The sequence below is a fragment of the Tamandua tetradactyla genome, chromosome 6, assembly GCF_023851605.1.
Source record: "Tamandua tetradactyla isolate mTamTet1 chromosome 6, mTamTet1.pri, whole genome shotgun sequence".
NCBI lineage: Eukaryota > Metazoa > Chordata > Mammalia > Pilosa > Myrmecophagidae > Tamandua > Tamandua tetradactyla.
This window is the reverse complement of record NC_135332.1, coordinates 51,609,177-51,628,359: the sequence shown is the minus strand read 5'-3', so window position 1 is coordinate 51,628,359 and position 19,183 is coordinate 51,609,177. Positions and strand designations below refer to the sequence as shown.

Here is a 19,183-nt window from a genome sequence, read left to right as displayed (position 1 = left end):
CCGGAAGGACCACAGAGCTCGCGGGACCGGGCGAGGCAGGGCAGAGGGCCAAGGGGGCGGAGGCATGGCGCGGGGCAGTGTGGGGCGGGGGGCGGGGGAAACGCCGTCTGGCCGCGGGTCGGCCTTGTGTCAGCAACCTAGTGGGTTTTCGGGAGGGACATGGCGGGCTTTGCGGCCCGGCGGGCCGTGACTGTGGGCAGCCGCTGGTGGTCCCGGTCTCTGACCGGGGCCCGGGGCCCGAAACTGCTTGGTGCGACGAGTGGAGCCGGTGTCTTCCCCTTAGCGGCGACCACGACGCTGCGGAGGCACCTCTCATCCCGGTGAGAGACAGAGCGAAGAGGCTCAGGGACCGGGACCAGGAGCGGTGTTCGGGCCAGTGAGGAGGCCAAGAGGCTAGCCCGACCCTGACCCGCAAAGGGTGATAGGAGTTAGACCCGGCAGAGGGTTCCAAGCAGGGCGCCGACCCGCGCCGCTGGGACGTGTGCCAAGAGCAGAGAAGGAGCGCGGCGCAGAATCCTGGGTAGTGCGGTAGCTGGGGGGCTTGTGTGGACACTGGTTCTGAGGGGGAGACTAATAACCCTCTTAGGGTGAACTCTACCTCCCTGGCTTGGGGTCCCCGAGCACCGCTGTTAGTGAGCATCCTTTTATTTCAGCCCTTAAGGCTTTGACTTGATCCATAACCTCCGGAATGGGTCCCACGGCCTCTGAAAGATGCTATGAGGTGGGAAACTGGACTCTTGGGTTTGGGTCCTTCTTGGATCCCAGGTTTCAATGTTACTGGTTCTCACTTTGTGACTCGTGGAAGGGGGTTTGAGGCCGTGGAGAGAGTGTGAACAGTGTATGGGGCATGCTGATCATATTGGGAGGGGTCAATCAAGTGGAAGGAAGCATAAAGTTCACGTCTTCAAAATAGGAAGACTCAAGTGCTCCTAGAAAGAGGAGATCTGTCCAGAGAGGTTACTGAGATTAGAAACTGATGCTAGAGAGGGATGATAGCTATTTGTGACTTATGACCTCTGTGAAAATTGATATAAAATCTGAACAAAAACTATAGCAGAGGATAGTAGATGCTAAGCAGATAGTACAGTAGGAAATCCAGAGATGATTTAGTTCTTCAAGGGCAGAGTGAATGAAGACTATAGTTTAGGAGGGAGATGGATGTGGAATTATAACATATTTTTACACTAAGCTCCAAAGGGAAGCAAATGCTCCTCAGACACAGGTATTGCTCCCAGGGAACTTACAGTTTCTAATAGAGATAAGACATGGACATAACTGAAATGCAAGATGGGAGGAACAGTTAAAATACTGTGGAGGTCAGTAGGGTGGGTTAAAGGAGAAATGACAGTAAGGGACACATTTAAGCAGACTAAGATGGCATTATAGGAGGACTTCTGAGGGTGAGGAGAGAAGTTCTAACACTGGGATATAGATATAGGGGAGGTCTTCACCAAGGAGGGGCCTTGAGGCTGGACCTCAAAGGAGGAAAGCCAGAAGAGATGTTCTGGGGCTGTTTTGGTTTGGCAGGACCCTTATCTGCTTTACCTGATCCGACTGTACTGAACCTTCTCTACTCTCAATGCCTGGGCCCCACGGTATCCTAGCAGCTTTTTCTGGTGTATAAATACTGTTGCCTTCTCAGCCTTTCAGTTGCTTGTTCTTTTCCCTCCTGATCAGAAACCGAGCAGAGGGCAAAGTTTTGGAGACAGTTGGTGTATTTGAGGTGCCAAAACAGAATGGAAAATATGAGACCGGTCAGGTGAGTGCTGGGCTGGGTCCTATTTCATTTTCAAGGTATTCTTTGCTTCTGAAAGGAGTTGGATTTGGTCATAGGCCTGAATGTTACTTTTTCTGCCTTGGTATTTGGTGCTGGACTAAAACCACAGGACTTTCAAAACAAGGCTTCTGTTTACCTGGATTTGAATGCCTTGGATGTATCGATGGGTTTTCTTTCCAAATTAGTGTAACCAGAGATGGTTTGGACTGTAGTGAGGACAGAGCCACGTTACTGAAGAGTCCACTCACATAGTGAATGGTGGGAAGCTGGTGGAGGGAGCCTTGAGAAAAAACTTTGTCAAAGTTGAACTGTTTGCAGTGTAGGAAGCTCTGAGTGTGAGACTTTCTCTGTGTCAGCTTTGGGCCAGGTCCACCGGATAGATTTAGAACTGTTGTAGGTACAGAGGACTTTTTATTTATTCAGCATTTCTTTTTCTTGGTATGCCTGCAGTGCACTAGGCATTGTGCATTGGGGCTAAATCAGAAAGCAAGGTAGACATGGTTCCTGCCTTCATGGAGTTTACAGTCTAGGCTTCCTAGAGGAAGTGATGTCTAAGTTGTGACCTAAAGGATGAATAAAAATTGGCCAGGTGAAAGGAGGGTAGAAGTATTGAGGGGTAAGAGTATTCCAGGCTAAGAGGGAAGAGTGGAGTGAAGAATGGATGGATGGATTGCAGAATTCGTAGGACAGAGTGGCAAGAGCTTTTTTGTGGTCTTGGCCCCACCTGAATGTATTTGCTGGACAGCCTACTCACTGAGGCCTCTCTTTCCTCCCAGCTTTTTCTTCATAGTATTTTTGGCTACCGAGGTGTCGTCTTGTTTCCCTGGCAGGCGAGACTCTATGACCGGGATGTGACTACTGCAGCTCCAGAAAAGTAAGTTTCTTTGATGTTGTGCATTATGGTATGATTAGGAGGAGAGGAAACCTGACTCATGGCCTGGAGAGATGGCATACTTATGCAGTTGGGGTCCCAGGGGTAAAGACAGGTTCCTCTTGGGCCTTGGGAATAGCCCCAAAATACTTCTTTGACACAAATAAACCTGGGGAGACAAAGATGCTGGGTGCCAGGGATAGTTTTAAGACAGAGGGTCCCTTCAGGTCTCCCCAGAATATCTCCCATCTATTCTGAATTGTCAATTTCGTAAGTAGTCCAGAGTGCATTTGGGGACCGGTCTTCTTGACGTTCAGTTAGAATTTTTCCCTTAAAATCATATCATTGCTGGAAAACATTTTTTTTTTCTTTTTTAAAAGGCCCAGCTCCATTAATTGATCACAGAAAACCCCTGGGACGTGAGAAGATTGGGGTACTCTGGGCTCAGGGGACTGAGGAGGCAATTTGATTTTCTCAACATAGCCCCCTTCACCAAGAGACATCCAGAGAGTAAGACAAATGGTGACTCTGTGCCATGGGTCCTCCATGTTCCATTGTTTGCCCCTGGCTGGGAGCATCTAAAGCCCCTGAAGATCAGGCATCGTCCTGCTTAGGCAAGGAGGTGGTAGGGAGCTGGGCAGCCACTGTTTCTATTTCTCTTGGGGTGATCTTTGGCTTCTTCTCCCACTCCACAGAGCAGAGAACCCTGCTGGCCACGGCTCTAAGGAGGTGAAAGGCAAAACTCACACTTACTATCAGGTGCTGATTGATGCTCGAGACTGTCCACATATAGTAAGTAGCAAGATGGCTGGGCCTGGGTTCCTCTCCATGGGGAAGGCCTGCAGCCTGATGGGGATGAAGGGAGAGAGAGGTAATGGAGCCTGGATTAGCACTGGGCCCCAAGCCCTTGGAACTGGACAGTGGCCAAGAACACCTCTGAGTCCTTTCTTGCCTTTAGTCTCAGAGATCTCAGACAGAAGCTGTGACTTTTCTGGCCAACCATGATGACAGTCGGGCCCTCTATGCCATCCCAGGTTAGTGGCTAGCATCTGAATGGGGCATGTTGATGAGGGGTCTGGTGTGTGTCACGGAGAAGATTCTGATGATTTTCGTAGGTTATTTCATCACTGGGAGGAATTATTGATGCTGAGAGGAGTGATGCTAGGTTATCCTGCTCTGGGACAAGACCAGAAATTGTCTGTTTGTTCTCAGCTCCATATTTCTCTTCTGTATAAGTTTCACAGTTCTCTTTGCTTGTCTGTGCCAGGCCTGGACTATGTCAGCCATGAAGACATCCTCCCTTATACCTCCACTGATCAGGTTCCCATCCAGCATGAGCTCTTTGAAAGATTTCTTCTGTTTGACCAGACCAAAGGTAATCTATCTCAAGAAGAGAAGCTGGCATGGAAGGGCCTGTTCATCAAAAAACCTCATCATTGAAATAATTCCAAAGCTCTGTTTCCATGACTTTATTCAGCCCTCCCATTAGACTTGTCAGGTACAGGGCTGCTATCTCTTCCTGGCAGTGGAGGCACAGAGATTGTAAGTGGCTCAAGGTTGCTAGTTAGTGTTAGAGCTAGGTCTAAAAGCCAGGACAGTTCACTTCCCGTGATATCATACTACCTGCTCAGGGTGTATTCTTGGTAGGCAACTCTGTGCCTTCTTCCAGCCTGTACTTTTGCTTCATTTGGGGGCATTCTGTTCCCCTGGGCTGTGGTGGGAAGGGTTTTCTAGGAGGAGCAATTGGAGAGTGAGTGCCCAACAGGCAGAACCTAGTTGCAATGCTCTGGATCCTGGCCTGGCCTGACCCGGTGTCTCTTGCCCCAGCACCCCCTTTTGTGGCTCGAGAGACACTACGGGCCTGGCAGGAGAAGAATCACCCCTGGCTGGAGCTCTCTGATGTTCACCGGGAAACAACCGAAAACATCCGTGTCACTGTCATCCCCTTCTACATGGGCATGCGGGTATGTGCCCAGCCTAGGTCCCGTCCCTCAAGGTAGACCTCAGATCCTGTGTGATATCCCCAATGTGACTGCTGGGGCAGGTTCTCAACTTAAACCATATCCCTGTGGTTCTGCTCTCAAGTGCTACATGTGTTGGGTGGGCAATGGCTGACACAAAAACCTAGAGATGGGAAAATCCACAGATACTGGTACCTCTCATGGGACCCAGAAATGACTCCTCCAGGTTAACTCTTCCCTTTTGGCTCGAAGGGAGCCATGGTTATGAAAAAATACATGCAAACTTGTTTAAATCAGTGTAGGTTGATCTGGATACTTTTTATGCACTCATTGAACATCTGTTGAGCTGTTTCTTCCCTGGCTGTAAACTAGGCCCTGGGGATACAAATATAAATGAAACACTGTTTCTGCCTTCCAGGTACTACCTCATGGTAGGGGGGGAGACCAGTGTACAATTACAAAATATTGCAGTAAGAGAGGGCTGTGGGAGGACAGAGGAGGAGGGTAGCAGCCTGGACCACCAGTGGGAGGAGGTTGGCTTGGCAGGGAGGGTGGTGAGAAAAGTTAGAAGCCAGTAGCTATTTTGGTTGGCATCCAGCTCTGTTGGCAATTTTGATGAGAGTAGGAGGAGGGAGGCCAGAGATGGACACAGAGGAGGTTGTTTCCCTGTGGGCTTGTGGGAAAGAGCTCAGTCATCATCATCATCCTGCAGATATTCCCAGTTTTGCTCTCTCTGTAACATTTCTGGAATAATCTTGCTTCACTGGAGAGGGGTTGATTGGAACAGACTTGGTCTATCCTCTGGAACTTAAATCTTTGTGTTTCTCACCCCTCCCCCCTCCACTAGGAAGCCCAGAATTCCCACGTCTACTGGGTGAGTGTGTCCCTCAGCGTGGAGGAGGGAACTTGGCGGTGTGCTTGGGAGGCTGGAGTGGGAGGTGGGGGAGTGGACTTCCTGGTGGAGGTGGACGTTGTGCAGCACAGGTGTTAGCCTTTGTGATTTTTGCTCTCCGTGGAATTCTGGGCAACCTAGCCTATGGTCTAGTTCTTTCTCAGACACCAATTCTTCCCCACCCTCTATAGTGGCGCTACTGCATCCGCTTGGAAAACCTGGACAGTGATGTGGTACAGCTCCGGGAGCGGCACTGGAGGATATTCAGCCTGTCGGGCACCTTGGAGACAGTGCGAGGCCGCGGGGTGGTGGGCAGGGTGAGCACCCCGGCCCTCATGCCCAGCTTCTGGTCCTGCTGAGCAGAACTGGGGGCTTAGAGCATGATTTCCTCCTCCTCTGTGGCTAGGGACGGGCTCACTGTGGCAATGCATTGGGCTGTTTGGGTTAGAAACATGTACTTTAGAGACTTTTTTTAATCTATTGCTTACAACAACCTTGTGAGACGGTTTTCTTACAACTCATTTCACAGATGAAGAGAGTGAATCTGAGAAGGTAAATAACTAGCCCATGATCCCATAGCTAGTGGTATCAGGGCCTGTATTTAAATCCAGGTGAATCTGACATCAAAGCTTCTTCGTTTTTACCACGAGGGATTGTAGAGTTTTGTTGACATATATGATGTTTTCTTTAAAAATATTTTTATTGAGAAATCATCACATACAGTTCAACCATACTATACAATTAATGTTTCACGATATCATCACACAGTTGCACTCCTATCACCATGATCACTTCCAGAACATCTGCATCACTCCAGAAAAAGAAACAAAAAGAAAAACTAATACATCCCATACCCCCACCTCCTCCACTGATTACCAGTGTCTCCACCCAATTTTTTTTACCGTTTATTTTTTTTACCCTGTATTATTTAACTTTTATCCTTTTTTTTTTTTTCTCATCTGTCCATATGATGTTTTTAAGACTGGATTTGAATGTCCCTGGTGGTGGAGCATGCCTTCCCCACCACTCCTGGTTGTCCTACCTTTGCCTCCTTACATGTGTATATCCTCTGCTGATCCCTAAGGGCAGTTTATTTTACAATCCCTGCACTGACCCATTTTGTTTCCTGGGAAATAAATCCATAAGAAGGCATGGTGCTATGGGCTATATTCAACAAGGATTTATCCACGTCAGCAGCATGGACTTAGGGAAGCAGGGTGATATGGTCAGTAAAAACAGGGCTTTGGAATTAGATCGTCTAAGTTCAAACTGTGGCTGTGTTACTTACTAGCTGTATAATTTTGGGCAAGTATTTAACCAAAGTTCTCTGTTTCTTATTGCTAAAATAGGGACCAAACCTGTTACCTTATGAACACCAGGAGAATAAGCAGAAGTTTGTAGAGCACCTGGCATGGTGCCTAGCCCTTTAGCATTCAAATGTCTCCTCTCCTTGATAGCACTGGAAGGGGTATACTAACAGTAGGTCCTGTGCCTTGAGTCCTTTTTTGGCACCTTCAGACATTCAGTCTGATATTGTTTTTCCCAGAGTCAGATTAAAAAACCAGGCCATGCTGTGAGAGAAGGTACTGGGAGGTAGTTGGTATGGGAGTGTCGTATAGTGCCACGCAGAGGTTGGTGGGGAGGCGTCTAGTCCTGATGAACTAACTGTCAGTATGCAGACCTGGCCCAACCCAATTTCCCTGAACCCTCACAGGAGCCAGTGTTATCCAAGGAGCAGCCCGCGTTCCAGTACAGCAGCCATGTCTCCCTGCAAGCTTCCAGTGGGCACATGTGGTACGTGAGCGTGTACTGGGGCAGGGGCAGCTCAACTCCACAGATAAAAGCTGTGGGTCAGAAGTGCTGGACCTTAATTCTCAGCCAGGTTTTGTCCTGAGATGGGACCGTCTCTGTTATTCATTGTTGTAGAGGACTGGTCTTTTTTTTTTTTTTTTTAATGACTGCCTTTTTCCAGTTCCTGGTGATTTGTGGACCAAGGACTTAGGCCAAAGAGATCAGGTGATTTGATGCTACACTGAGTTGCCCAGTAGCTGTTTTTTTCTCCAGGTGTTTTATTCTTTAACCTGGAAAGTGCAGCCAGGCCACGTATGCAGGGTGCATCTTAGGGCCAGAGTCAGGAGAGCTGTTTCTTCTTTTCATGAAGACAGGGAGGGGCTGTAAGCTCTTGTGATTCGTGGGTTTCTGGATCAGTGTCATTCTGTCAGGACCAGACAGACAGAACCCAGGCCTGTCTCATCCTCTCTGTGGTTCTGGAGCTAAGGGTATGAGGCTTCCAATACCCAGCAAGTCTTCAGCCCTGACTTCCTCTAAACCAGCTTCTCTCTGACCTACAGGGGCACGTTCCGCTTTGAGAGGCCTGATGGCTCCCACTTTGATGTCCGGATCCCTCCCTTCTCTCTGGAAAGCAATAAAGATGAGAAGACACCTCCCTCAGGCCTTCACTGGTAGGCCGGTTGAGGCCTTCCATGCCCAGGCTTGGCCCCTCTGAAGGAGAGCTCTCATCCCATAATCTCTCCCCATCCTGGGCCATAGTGGGTCTCTAAACCGTGTGCTTCATTTGTTGTTTTTTTTTTTTTTTGGAGGAGGGAAGGCCCATGTAGGACTCCTCTAAGGTTGGCCTCCCAGTAAGCCCTGCTTACACTGTTTCAGCAAACTTCCACCAGGAACTTTTGTGTACAGCTATTGCAGGCCTGGAGGAGTTTGTTAGCCTGTCACACAAGTTGTTTGGGTTATGAGGTTTGGTCAAATAAACTAGTGCATACCTGGCCACTCTTGCCATTTCTGCCCCTGAGGTTTCAGGTTGCCTTTTTGACCTTACCTTCTGGCCTTCAAGGGAACTTTTTCCCCCTGCTCCCCAAATAGGGTATGGATGTTTCCCTTCTGAGGCTGGGACTGGCTGGATGTTTTCACCTGGTGGGGTGGGAGCTGTACTCTTGCTTGCCAGCATCAGGGTCAGAGGAGTGAGGCAAGCCAGTGGGTGTCCTGGAGCAATGGGCTTGCCAGTCAAGAGTGTGATAGTCTGTCAGGCACCCAGACCACAAAGGCAGGGTCAGACGAGAAGTAGCTTTAAAAAGCATGGATGGCGACCAAGCCAAGCTGCCTTCTGAGTTTCTCTCTGTTCTCTAACATGTGAGTTGCACTACATTTTTGTTCTGATTATTAGACAAAGTTCCAGACATAGAGGTGTAGAGTAGAATTGAAGGTGTCCTGTTCCCTGTCTGCTGTAGTGGTTGTTAAACTGAGGAAGTTTTATTCTGGAATTAATGGCTCTCAGTTTTAGCCCATTAGTGTTGTGCCTAGTCCTCCACCAGGGGGACCCTGGGTTGCAGGACAATTGATCTGCAGTCAGTCTCATGACCTTGCTAGAACACAAGGTCGGGTGGTGAATAGAAATGTAAAGGCTAAGCCCACAGCAATGAGCTGGCTAAGCCATACTCACTGTAAACACAGCTTTGTACCACTGCAATGTCACACAATTTTATTAGAAATTAGTGTTTTCTTCCATGACCTAAGCCAGACAACAGTGTTACAGTTACATGATAAAGAAAAAGTCCTCTTATGCCAGGACCTGTGCCATCCTTTTGGCAAGCCTTGGTCAAGATACCAAATTTAGTAAAACCCAGAACTAGTATGCTGAGAGCAGGCTTCCAGTTTTCTCAGAAACTGACATGAAGATTTGACCTTCATCCATGTTTTGTATTTGGGCTACTTGGAGTTGAAAAATTCAAGACAGCCAGAAGCTGCTTTCTGAATGGGGCTGGGAAAGCTTGAGGAAAAGAAACAAAATTCCCAATACTTAAGCCACAAAATCTAATTAAAGAAGTGAAGATAAAGTCAATGAATTCAGTGTTAGTATTTTTCTTAAGACCAAGGAGATATCTTGATCACAGAGAAGTACCCCAAGTCCCAGATTATCGTGCTTGCTCAGGAAGACTAGTTGCTGCTGAGACAACCGAGGGTCTGAACGTCAGAGTAGGTGCTGGCTGGAAGGGATGGAGAGGCCAAGGGATAAACATTAAAATACTTCAGTGGGGAACTGGGAATTTAAGGACTTCAAGAGGGCAGCTGAGGAAACAGGCCGTACCTTTGGCCAAAGATATTGCAACATTCCAGTCTTTGTGGGAAAGCCACAAAGTCAAAGCCTGAATTTAGCCAAAGGAAAGGATCTGTTTTCATCTCATTACTCCAGTGAGGGCTGGAAGAATTGCTAGTAGCTGAACACCAAGCTGCCCGACTTTGGGCACTTTGTTTATACATTCAAGACTGCCACTAAAATGTAAAATGCCTGATCATAGGGTTGCACATCCCCCTCCCCCATCATGTCATTTCAGTACTTGTGAGGGCCTGGCATTTGCCTGTAGGCTCTGTGGAGTTTAGGCCATGAACAGCCACTTAGCTATAGCAAGAATTATCAAGAGGGTTGAACTTGATAACCTGTTTCATCCAAAGCAGAGGGGATAGTGCTGAGTGACTGCTGCTTTGTTGGGCTGGCTGAACAGCTCCCTCCCTGAAAGCATTCCTTTGCAAAATAATTCAGATAAGCTGCCTCCCAAGCTCCAATAACAAAAGAAGGGAATGAAAACTAAAGACCCAAAGAGGAACTCAAGTCCACCCAGCAAGAAAGGGATGAAGGCCTTCAAAGGGCTAAGGCTGCTCATGTTATCCTGTATTTGGAGACTCACCCCTCCAAAGAACTATCCATCCATGACAACAGCTGATTGCATGGGTGGGGTGGGACAGAGTTAAGTATGGCCAAGCTTGTGCCACTTCTTTATAGGGGCTGCCCTCTGTGCATGGGCATGCACTACGCAGTGCCCACAGGCCCCTCAGCTTTCCTGTTGTGTCCCATGCTCCCGGCCCCTATTCAGTGGCTCGTTGGCTTTACAGTGAAGACAACATGCCTTAGGGCCAAGGGTACTCAAGTGCAAAAGAACAGTCATGGTAGACTCTAGGAGTCAGTTATGTGACTGTAAGATGTAGGTTATGTCTTTTCTCACAGAGATGCCATTAGGACCACATGTCCCAACTTAGGCATCCTTCTTTCCTTGGGGCTCTTTGGGTTGGCTGCTTGACTGTGGCTGATGAATTTATTTTTTATTGCTTCCTCTCTTTCCCTCCCCTCAGACTAATTCTAAAGTTAAGAGGGGACGTGGGTTAGAAATATAAGACATGAGTCAGGGCAGAGTACAAATCTGAATAAAAGCTAAAAGTGCTTTAAAGAAACAGACCCTAAAGGCATCAAGAAGGGCCAAGGGTTCTGCTTTCCCCAGGTTCTTGGCACCCTGGAGGGGTGGCAGAAATAGCCAATCCCTTCATAATTATGCTTAAACTATTCATTCCCTAGGTTTAAAAAAACAAAGAAACTCACCTAGGGCTGTGCTTAAACACCTAGGAAAAAAGGAGTACTGCCCTTCAAGAAGCTGTGCCTCCACAGCACCAGAAGCCACCTTTCCTGCAGAATGAACCCCTGTTCCCCAGGCTCAGCTGAAGCCTAAGATGTAAGCTCTTCAGTGGAAGAAAGAGGCCCTCAGCAGAGGGTCTAGGGGAACGTTCCTAGCAGGAGGTGAGTCAATACGTTCACCCATGGGGCAGAAGCTGCTTATCAGGCAGGCAGGGAAATGCTAAGCAGAGAGACAGCACTCAGTCATCTTGAAGTGATCTAGGGACCCGGCCAAAGGAATTTGTCTCTCCCCTGCCCAGGCCCTCTGATCTCCCAGGCAGGGCCTGTCATGCTAGCAGCAGTGGGGGATGACCAATGGGGCAGGTTCCAATAGGAAGGTAGACATGGCCTCCTGTGCCCGATTTCCTGACAGTCTTGTCAGTCCCGATGGGCAGACTGGTGGCCCAGCTGCCGATCATCATAAGTGCTATAGCGTTTGACATGGATGCGACGGACACGGTCCCGCAGTTCAAAGGTCTCCTCATCTTCACTGGGGGAAGCCTGGCTGCGGCTGCGACTTGTGGCCTCCAACAAGGAGTTGTCAGGGACTCGGGGGGTCTCATAGAGTAGGACGTTGAGTGTCTCCTCATAGATTCGGGCCTCTGGGAATTCCACCTGGGGTGAGAGGGACAAGAGGATGGAATGAGTTTTCCTCCCAGAGGAAACAGCAGTCCAGCCTCTTGGCTCTTTGCTGGCTCCACAAAACCTCCGTGACACTCTCACAAGGCAGATGGCTTTTTGTCTCATGAGGTGGGCAGGTTTTCCTTTTAAGAAGCTATGAACAGATGTACTCTACTGACATATAGGTACATAGTACTACCTCTTTCCTCCCCAACCCCTAAGCCAAGGCCAGTGGACTAATATGCACAGAGGTGAGGGATTTGTGCTTGTGGCCAGGCCAGGTATAAATACAGCTCCACCACTTTGTAGCCGTGGAACTCTGGGTTTAACTTTTCAGCACTTCAGTTTCCATATGTGTAAAATAATGGTTAATATCTACCTCAGAAAGCTGTAAACATTACGTGAAAGATGTAAACTGCTTAGCAGAGAACCTGACAGTAAATAAACAGATAAACAAAAAAGCTGTCAACAAAAGACCTGAATTCTAGCCAAGCTTGGCATTGTCCTCTTAAGCTGCTGTCTTCTCATCTGTCAAATGGGAAGAATGGCTCTAGCCATGCAGGTTTCCCATGTGTGATATGAGGGGTCATGAGAGAAAAAAAGCACTGAGTTCATGAGAGAAAAAGCACTGAGGAAGGTAACAGGTGCTGCCGCCACTTCCACGGCTTAACCAGCTCCAACAGAGGCCTGGTTCCCTGATACCGAATACTTGGAGTCACCCATGCTGACTGTCCCACCCCTCCCCCTCTTACCTCCATCACCAGAAGTTAAAAGACATAGGAAACAAAACTGTCTCCTGTAAGCGGTCCTTGCCAAGGCAGGCTGCCCAACTGGAGGCACTTCAGTAGTCTGGGGGCAAAAGTGCTACAAAAGTGTGGCTACTTTGGACACTTCACACCTATGCAACTCTTCCCCAGATGAATTGCCATTCCAGCCCAGCAAATCCCTGCTGTCTCCTTAACATACAGACTGGGGAGGACACCTGCTTGCAGCCCAGCAGAAAGGGGGTGAGCTGAAACTATACTATCAACTATCCACTCTCACACATGCCTGGCTTTGTGCTATTATGGCAGAGGTTGAGTCAGGTGACCAGGAACATCCAACTACTGGGTGCCAGATTGGAGACTGGAATAGCATTCTGTCTAACTCAGAAGTCCAACTTATTTTCACTACACCAGACTGTTTCTCTTAAGATTCACTTTTGTAATATCTCTGTTAAATTCGAACTATCATCTGCATGTATATAAAGAGGAAACTGAAGCCCAGATGGTTTACATGTCTCAACCAAAATCAGAAAACTGATAAATGGTGGAACCAGAACTCAAACCTGAATCAGCCAATTCCGAAGACCCAATTCTTCCCACCATGTCTGGATGCTCCCTGCTCAATGGCCCCTGTTTCTCACTGACTGGGACAAATAATTCCCATTCCATTCCCAAAATCCCTCATTTTGGCTTCTGTACTCATCCAGCAACATTACTGTGTGAAAGAAAGACAGCAAAATGCATACACTTTTTTGCTCCTTGTAGTGCTGTACTGATTGGGCCCTCTCCCCAGCTGGTGTATGTCCTGCCCTACCCAAGCAGAGGGAAGCCCCCCCAACCTTGGTCTGCTTCTTCTCTGTGGCATACACGATGGAGGTGCAGCACACCTCTGCCAGCTTGCGACCTTGGCCATAGAAGGACCAACAGCAGATCTCATCACCGATGACGTCCTTCATGAAGAGCACACGGCCGTTGAAGCGTAGGGACAGCTTGTCAAACAGCTCGATGTTTTTCAGCAAGTGATCGTCAGAGTTGCTGAAAAACCCATGAGGGCCAGAAGGCCTGGGAATGAGTTGCTAGCACAACAGGAGAATCTAGCTCTAGCTGCCTATCTTCCCCTCCCCCTGTCATGCTGAAGTGATGAAAAGTCAAGATGCTAGGGGGACAGGAAGAGAAAGGGCCACTGGGTCCCTCTGGGTTTGGGGGTCTGTGAGGAAAAGGAGTAAGTTGAGTTGGCTTGAATTAAAGCAGAAGGAATTAAGGGACAGAGATCTCCCCTCATGAAGCCAAGAAAAAGAGGAGGTTTGCTACTATTTCAGCAGGGGAAATACCTTCCCTTGCTGTAGGGGTGACACTGGCAATGTGCCTGCCCACAGGGAGTCATGGGGGGAGGGGAGCAGGGTTTGGACTCTGAGCCTACAGCCACCTGGGTATACCTAACTGGCCTGCTGAGAAGATCCCGGGAAGGGAGTGGGAAAATAGCCCAACTGTGAGGCACAAGGCTGGCTTAGGAGGACCCTCTCCTCTCCCCTGCCCCCCACAACCTACTGGTTTCCCAGCACCCCTCTCCATGTGTAAGATTATACATATGAGAACATCTGGCATGCTTGACATGACACATGGTAAGAAGCACTCCATGTTACATTGTTTAAATGTCAGCTAGGGCCCTGCACCAAGTTCCAAATACCTCTGCCCTGAGGAACTCTTTTTCTGTCCTTACTGCAACCTATTCTGAGACCCAGACCCATACCCACTTTGCCAGGAAAGCAAGCAGCTTTCCTTGGGTCTACTGCTCAACTTCCATTCTGTCTGCTTAGCCCTTTCAGCTGCGTCTGTAGACCCTCTCCATGACCCCCCACCAGAAGCCCCCACTCTACCTGGTGTAGGAATACTTGTTGTTGCTTCTGTTGTACAGGAGCTTCACCACGGGCTGTGGGGGAGGAGACAGTGAGGTCTGGGCTGGGCACTCCCCCCCCACCCCAGCAGCCTTCAGAGACCCCAGTACCTTGGTGGAGGCTTCGATGAGCTTCTCCTCCTCCTTCAGAGATGTGATGATGGGGATGTTACACACAGGCTGGTAGGAGTCCTTCTTGTCCTGGGGGGGCACACAGAGCAGAGAGTACTTCTGCTTGCCCGGCCAAGCCAGGCCATGAGATTCCCCCTGCCATGGCCACAAAAATACCTCGCTGCTCACTGGCAAGTAAACCCCATTTCTGAAAACTCCAAATTCAGCCATTTCAGCAAATAACTAGAAGCAGAGCCAGTTCACACTGCATAGGTCCTTCAGGCCCTCTGTCTAGGAGATGGCTAGCTGGATTTAAATAGCTTTGGACTCACTGGACATACCTCCACACTGGTTTCCAGGAACTGGACCTTTAGGTCCTTGAAGAAGGGGATGACTCCCAACCTCATCAACTCATCCCAACTCTGCTCCCTACCTGGAGGGCAGTCTGGCACATGTTTACCAGCCCCTGAATGAGGTAATATTTTGCTTCAGCCATCAGTTCCTTAATCTCTTGCCGGTTTTGAGGGAGGGTGATGGTATCATCTCGGAGGTAATTCAAAATGGCACCAAAGTGTTTTCCACATCGGTCTATGAGGATCCAGCCTAGGGATTGAAACCAGACCCCAGAGAATTACTGTTTGCTTCAAGGTGCCTCAGAAACAGGAGGCAGGTAAAGGACACCTGGGTGAGCCTGGTGGCAGGTGCTGAAAGGAGGTACACAGCATAGGCCCAAGGCACAGAGGTGACAAGTGGGGATGGAACGTCTAGCTCTCAGGCCCATGGATGCTCCTTAACCCTCCTCCCTGAAATGAAGAATTGGCACAAACCATGGGAGAGACAGGCCTTCCAGGCCCTGCTGTGGTCCACAGAGGTCTAAGCTCAGGAGAGCTTAGGCCAGCACCCTGCAACACAGAAACCACCAGGCTCTGCTTCCTTTATGTCCACTGCCTAGTCACTATGCAATGATTCTTATGAAATCAAGTCCTATGAGAAGTTCTCCCTGGAAAAATGCATAAACATGTAACATTTCATGTACAATTTTAAAGAATTGTGAAGCTCTACTAACAACTCCAGAAGTCCTATTCTAGGTGAATAGGAACAGTGAATCCAGATCTCAGATCTGCTAGGCTTAAGCCGTGCCTTGAAGTCACTTCCTCAGGAACTCCTCCCTCTCTCCCCACCCTACCCAGTAGGCCCCTTCTCACCTTCTTTGTCAGTCAGCACCTCCATGCGCCCGCTGAACATGGCCTTGAGCATGGTGTCATGGCGGGTGAGTGCCCGCACGGTGGTGTAGTACAGGGAGCCCCCCACATTGAGCTGGATGTACTTGTTACCCAGGCCTCCTCCCTTGAAGCTGCTTAGCTTGGGCTTGGCCCCTGAGGCTGGGCACAGGCAGGTATCTCCTGACATCTCCCGCTGCAGGTAGATTACCACACGGCAGGAGGTAGGCTTGGAAGGCTCCGCCGTGGTGGAAGGGGTCACAGGTGGGTGGCCAGTGGAGGCCAGAGCCTCATTCTCTCAGCACTGGGAGCAGGAGATGGAAGAGTAGAGAGAGGTGAGCACAATAGAACCCTTAAACCAGAGGGGCCAAAACCAACAGTAGAAACACTGGCTATCCAGGGGAGCCCTCTTGATAAGCCCAAGCACTCCGTGGCAGAGGCCAGGTCCTCAGACAACAATAAGAAAGACTTTCCTGCTGTTCTTTATTGTACAGGAACCAGCCTGGGAGCACAGTCTCCCAGAACCTAGCTCTGGTCACTTCACCAGGCCAAGAGTGAGCCAGCCCCGACAAAACTCGACTCAGCTCTGGGCAGTATGAAAGACGAGCAAGTCCCTGGAACTAGCTGGAGGCCCTGAAGAACAGACTGGACAGAGCAGAAGTCCTTACCTGGGGAATCGGCCAGTCAGAATCCCAGGATCCCAGACTTCCAGCCAAATCTATAGAGTATCCAGCCATCCTATGAGTTTCCCAGGAGCTAGAGGGACAGGATGCACTTCCTTTCTAACAGATTCCGGACACAGGAGCAGTGCTTGGTCTGAGCACCTCTGGGGCTTGGTTTCAAGAAGTAAAGTAAAAGCAGCTTCCTGAGAGAACTGAGTGAGCAACGTGGGAGGGAGCTGGCCACAGGGTTCTTAGCAGAGATTATCCTGGCTCCTGCTGGGGTTTCCTAACCTTCCCCTTTCTTGGCAACAATCTTGTCCCAAGTTCCTAAAAGTGTCACCATTTTTCAGGGTAGAACAACTACAGGATGGCTATTTTTGCTTCTTTTTCCTGAGAGGGGGTCCAACCCTATCTTTTCCTGTCTTCCCTCCCAACAAGAATGGGGAGAAAGGACCAGCAAAGACCCGATGATAAATCTAAAAACAACTAAGTGATTTGGAAATCGAAACACTAACAGGAATTCATAGAAAGAAGGAGTAAGGAAAGAAAAGGATGACCAAGGCAGGTCATCCCTCGTGATTTAGATTATATATGATATGGCTTTTGCTTTCCAAAGAATCACCAAAATTCATTCACTGAAAAAAATATAGCCAACATTCATTGCATGAGTATTATGTGCCAGGTACTATTCTAGGCATTTAATATATAATTGATTCGGCAAAAAAACTAAGTGTCTATTATGTGAAGTAGTACGGACAGTGAGATGAAAAGAGATTACACTTGCCTTCAAGGAGTTCAAAGAACTATCATAATGTTAAGAGTAAAAGTAATAAGAATTAGCTTTTGTCATGTGTCTGCTATTTGCCAGGCACTGGGGTTACAGAAGAAAACAAAGTAGGCATATCCTCATGGAGCTTACATTCTAGTGAGGAGAGACAGATGATAATTATGCCAACAATTTCAAAAAGTGATAAATGCAGTAAAAATAATAAAACAACAATAATGGAGTGATTAAGGGGAGTCACTAACTTAGATAGTGGGCCAGGGAAAGTCTCTTTGGGAAGGGAACTTTTAAACTGATATTTGAAAGCACATTCCAGAGAGACAGAAGAACAAATGCAAAGTTCCTGTGTTAGAAACAAGTTGGAGAAACAAAAATAAAGCCAAGGGTGGTACGACGGTAGCTCAATGGCAGAATTCTTGCCTGCCATGCCAGAGACCTGGGCTCGATTCCTGGTGCCTGCCCATGCAAAAAAAAAAAAAAGCCAAGATGCTGGTGCACAGAAAGAAATGGGGAGTTGTTTGATGTAAGGTCAGGAAGGCAGGGTCTGGATAGTATTAAAGAGTTTGGGTTTTATATTAATTTCAATGGGAATCCACTGGAGATTTAAGCAGGTGAGTGACATTCTCTGATTCATGTTTTGAAAAGATCACTCTGGCTGCTCTGAAGAGATTGGAGTGGAAGGGTGTTAAAGCAAGTGGGAAGATTTGCAGTGGTAATAATGGAGACAGAAAAAAGTGGAATCACCTCATTTAAATGTCATAACAAGTAGGAGTTTAGAATTGCTCATCATCTCTTAAAAGTGCACTGGAAAGCAGTGCACTGGTTTCCCCAAATGGTGCTTAGCACAATGCCGTGCATGTTTTAATTTGATACATGTCGACTGTTAAACTGAAACTATCCCTGAAAAGATTTAGGTAGGTCCCTGGGAAGAATGTCCAAGGAAGGGTCACAGTGGGTGCTGTGTGGAGTACTGAATTCCTTTGGCAGCTTGTTGGGGCGCCTCTTCCACCTGCCTGAGGAATGGGGCATGAATGAGACGAGCTCTCACTTGCAGAGACTGCCTAATCGATGAGTAACACTTGCATGGCAAGATCATCTTACTTCCCTCCGCCCACCCAAAATCTTTACAGGTTTTAATAAGTTCCCCATGTATTTTATGTCTAGCTCCAATTCTCCCAGAACTATCGAAAGCATACTACATTTTCTGTCACAGCAAAGGAACTCAAAGGCTTAGGCTTACCAACAGAGGAAGACAAAAGTCTCCTGAGCTAATCTACTCCCTTTTCTACAAAGCAATTCCTTTGAGCTCCGGATGACGTCAGTTCAGATTCCTCCCAGACCAATGAGCCCCAGGAATCCTCTGGCGGGTGACGCCCAGAAAGTGATTCCAGCGGGAATGAAATTTCCACTCATAGCCTCATTACTCTTCCTTCCGGACTTTGTGTGTGGATATTTGGGGAAGCTGGGGGCGTATCCGTGTTTCAGTGAAGTTTAAAAGGCAAACCCGTGCAGTTTAAAGGGTAAACACCACAGTGAATGGGGTGGGAGTTGAAGTCCTGAAAGAAGGACCCAGGTATCCGTCACACGTCGGGGATGGCTAGGGAAAGCGGATCTTGGCTGGAGAGGGTGGCTCTAGTAGAAATCCGGAGTGTGAATCTTAGGCTTCATATGAAGGGTCTGGGGAAATTTAGCAAGACCCAATTTCTCCTGCGGCCACTGTGGGGTCTTCCCCGGCCCTTAACCCTCCTAACTGCCGAGAAACTAAGACCCAAACTATCCCCCGCGGAGAACTCGAGCTCGCCGTCTACCCTACCCTGTCCCACTGGTGGAGCCAAGAGAACCAGGTGGGGCCCTTTTGCTCCAGCACCAGACCCTTCCATCCCTTTCCCCGGGACACAGGCAGGCCCAGCTCTCACCATCCACGAGGGCGCTTCTCTCAGTTTGGTTGCGAGCCGACTCCGTGCTGCACCTGGACTGCAGTCGCCCTCCCGCCTGCAATCCGGGGCAGTGAGCTCACATCCTCCGCTTGCGGACTCCGCCCGCAGCCGCGCCTCCGTTCTGCCGGCCGCGGCAACCGGGACTACAAGGACCGGCATTCTCAGCACCTTAACGGAGTGGAGGGAGGAGTCCCTTGGAGTATTCCGCAGTGAGACAGCAGCTACTTCCGG

At 48.8% G+C, this 19,183-nt stretch overlaps 2 protein-coding genes across 4 annotated transcripts; one reads left to right on the top strand and one right to left on the bottom strand.

The window, feature by feature from the left end:
* The first annotated feature begins 68 nt into the window (after positions 1 to 68).
* Positions 69 to 8,285, top strand: POLDIP2 (DNA polymerase delta interacting protein 2). Of its 2 annotated transcripts, XM_077165284.1 has the most exons (11): positions 69 to 320; positions 1,678 to 1,759; positions 2,554 to 2,651; positions 3,344 to 3,440; positions 3,607 to 3,682; positions 3,916 to 4,023; positions 4,476 to 4,612; positions 5,457 to 5,483; positions 5,693 to 5,818; positions 7,216 to 7,295; positions 7,853 to 8,285. In XM_077165284.1, the coding sequence occupies exons 1-11, from the start codon at positions 160 to 162 to the stop codon at positions 7,965 to 7,967; spliced, it is 1,107 nt and encodes a 368-aa protein (XP_077021399.1). In that variant the 5' UTR covers positions 69 to 159; the 3' UTR covers positions 7,968 to 8,285. The 2 variants fall into 2 exon arrangements, with proteins under 2 accessions (XP_077021399.1, XP_077021400.1); XM_077165285.1 differs by lacking the exon at positions 3,607 to 3,682.
* A 697-nt stretch (positions 8,286 to 8,982) lies between these two features.
* TNFAIP1 (TNF alpha induced protein 1) lies at positions 8,983 to 19,134 on the bottom strand. Of its 2 annotated transcripts, XM_077165287.1 has the most exons (8): positions 18,932 to 19,134; positions 16,238 to 16,325; positions 15,555 to 15,873; positions 14,783 to 14,952; positions 14,350 to 14,439; positions 14,222 to 14,274; positions 13,184 to 13,379; positions 8,983 to 11,574 (listed from the first exon to the last, which is right to left on the bottom strand). In XM_077165287.1, exons 3-8 carry the CDS (start codon positions 15,757 to 15,759, stop codon positions 11,338 to 11,340), a joined length of 951 nt encoding a protein of 316 aa, XP_077021402.1. In that variant the 5' UTR covers positions 15,760 to 15,873; positions 16,238 to 16,325; positions 18,932 to 19,134; the 3' UTR covers positions 8,983 to 11,337. The 2 variants fall into 2 exon arrangements, with proteins under 2 accessions (XP_077021402.1, XP_077021401.1); XM_077165286.1 differs by lacking the exon at positions 16,238 to 16,325 and having other exon boundaries at positions 18,932 to 19,133.
* Positions 19,135 to 19,183: the final 49 nt, after the last annotated feature.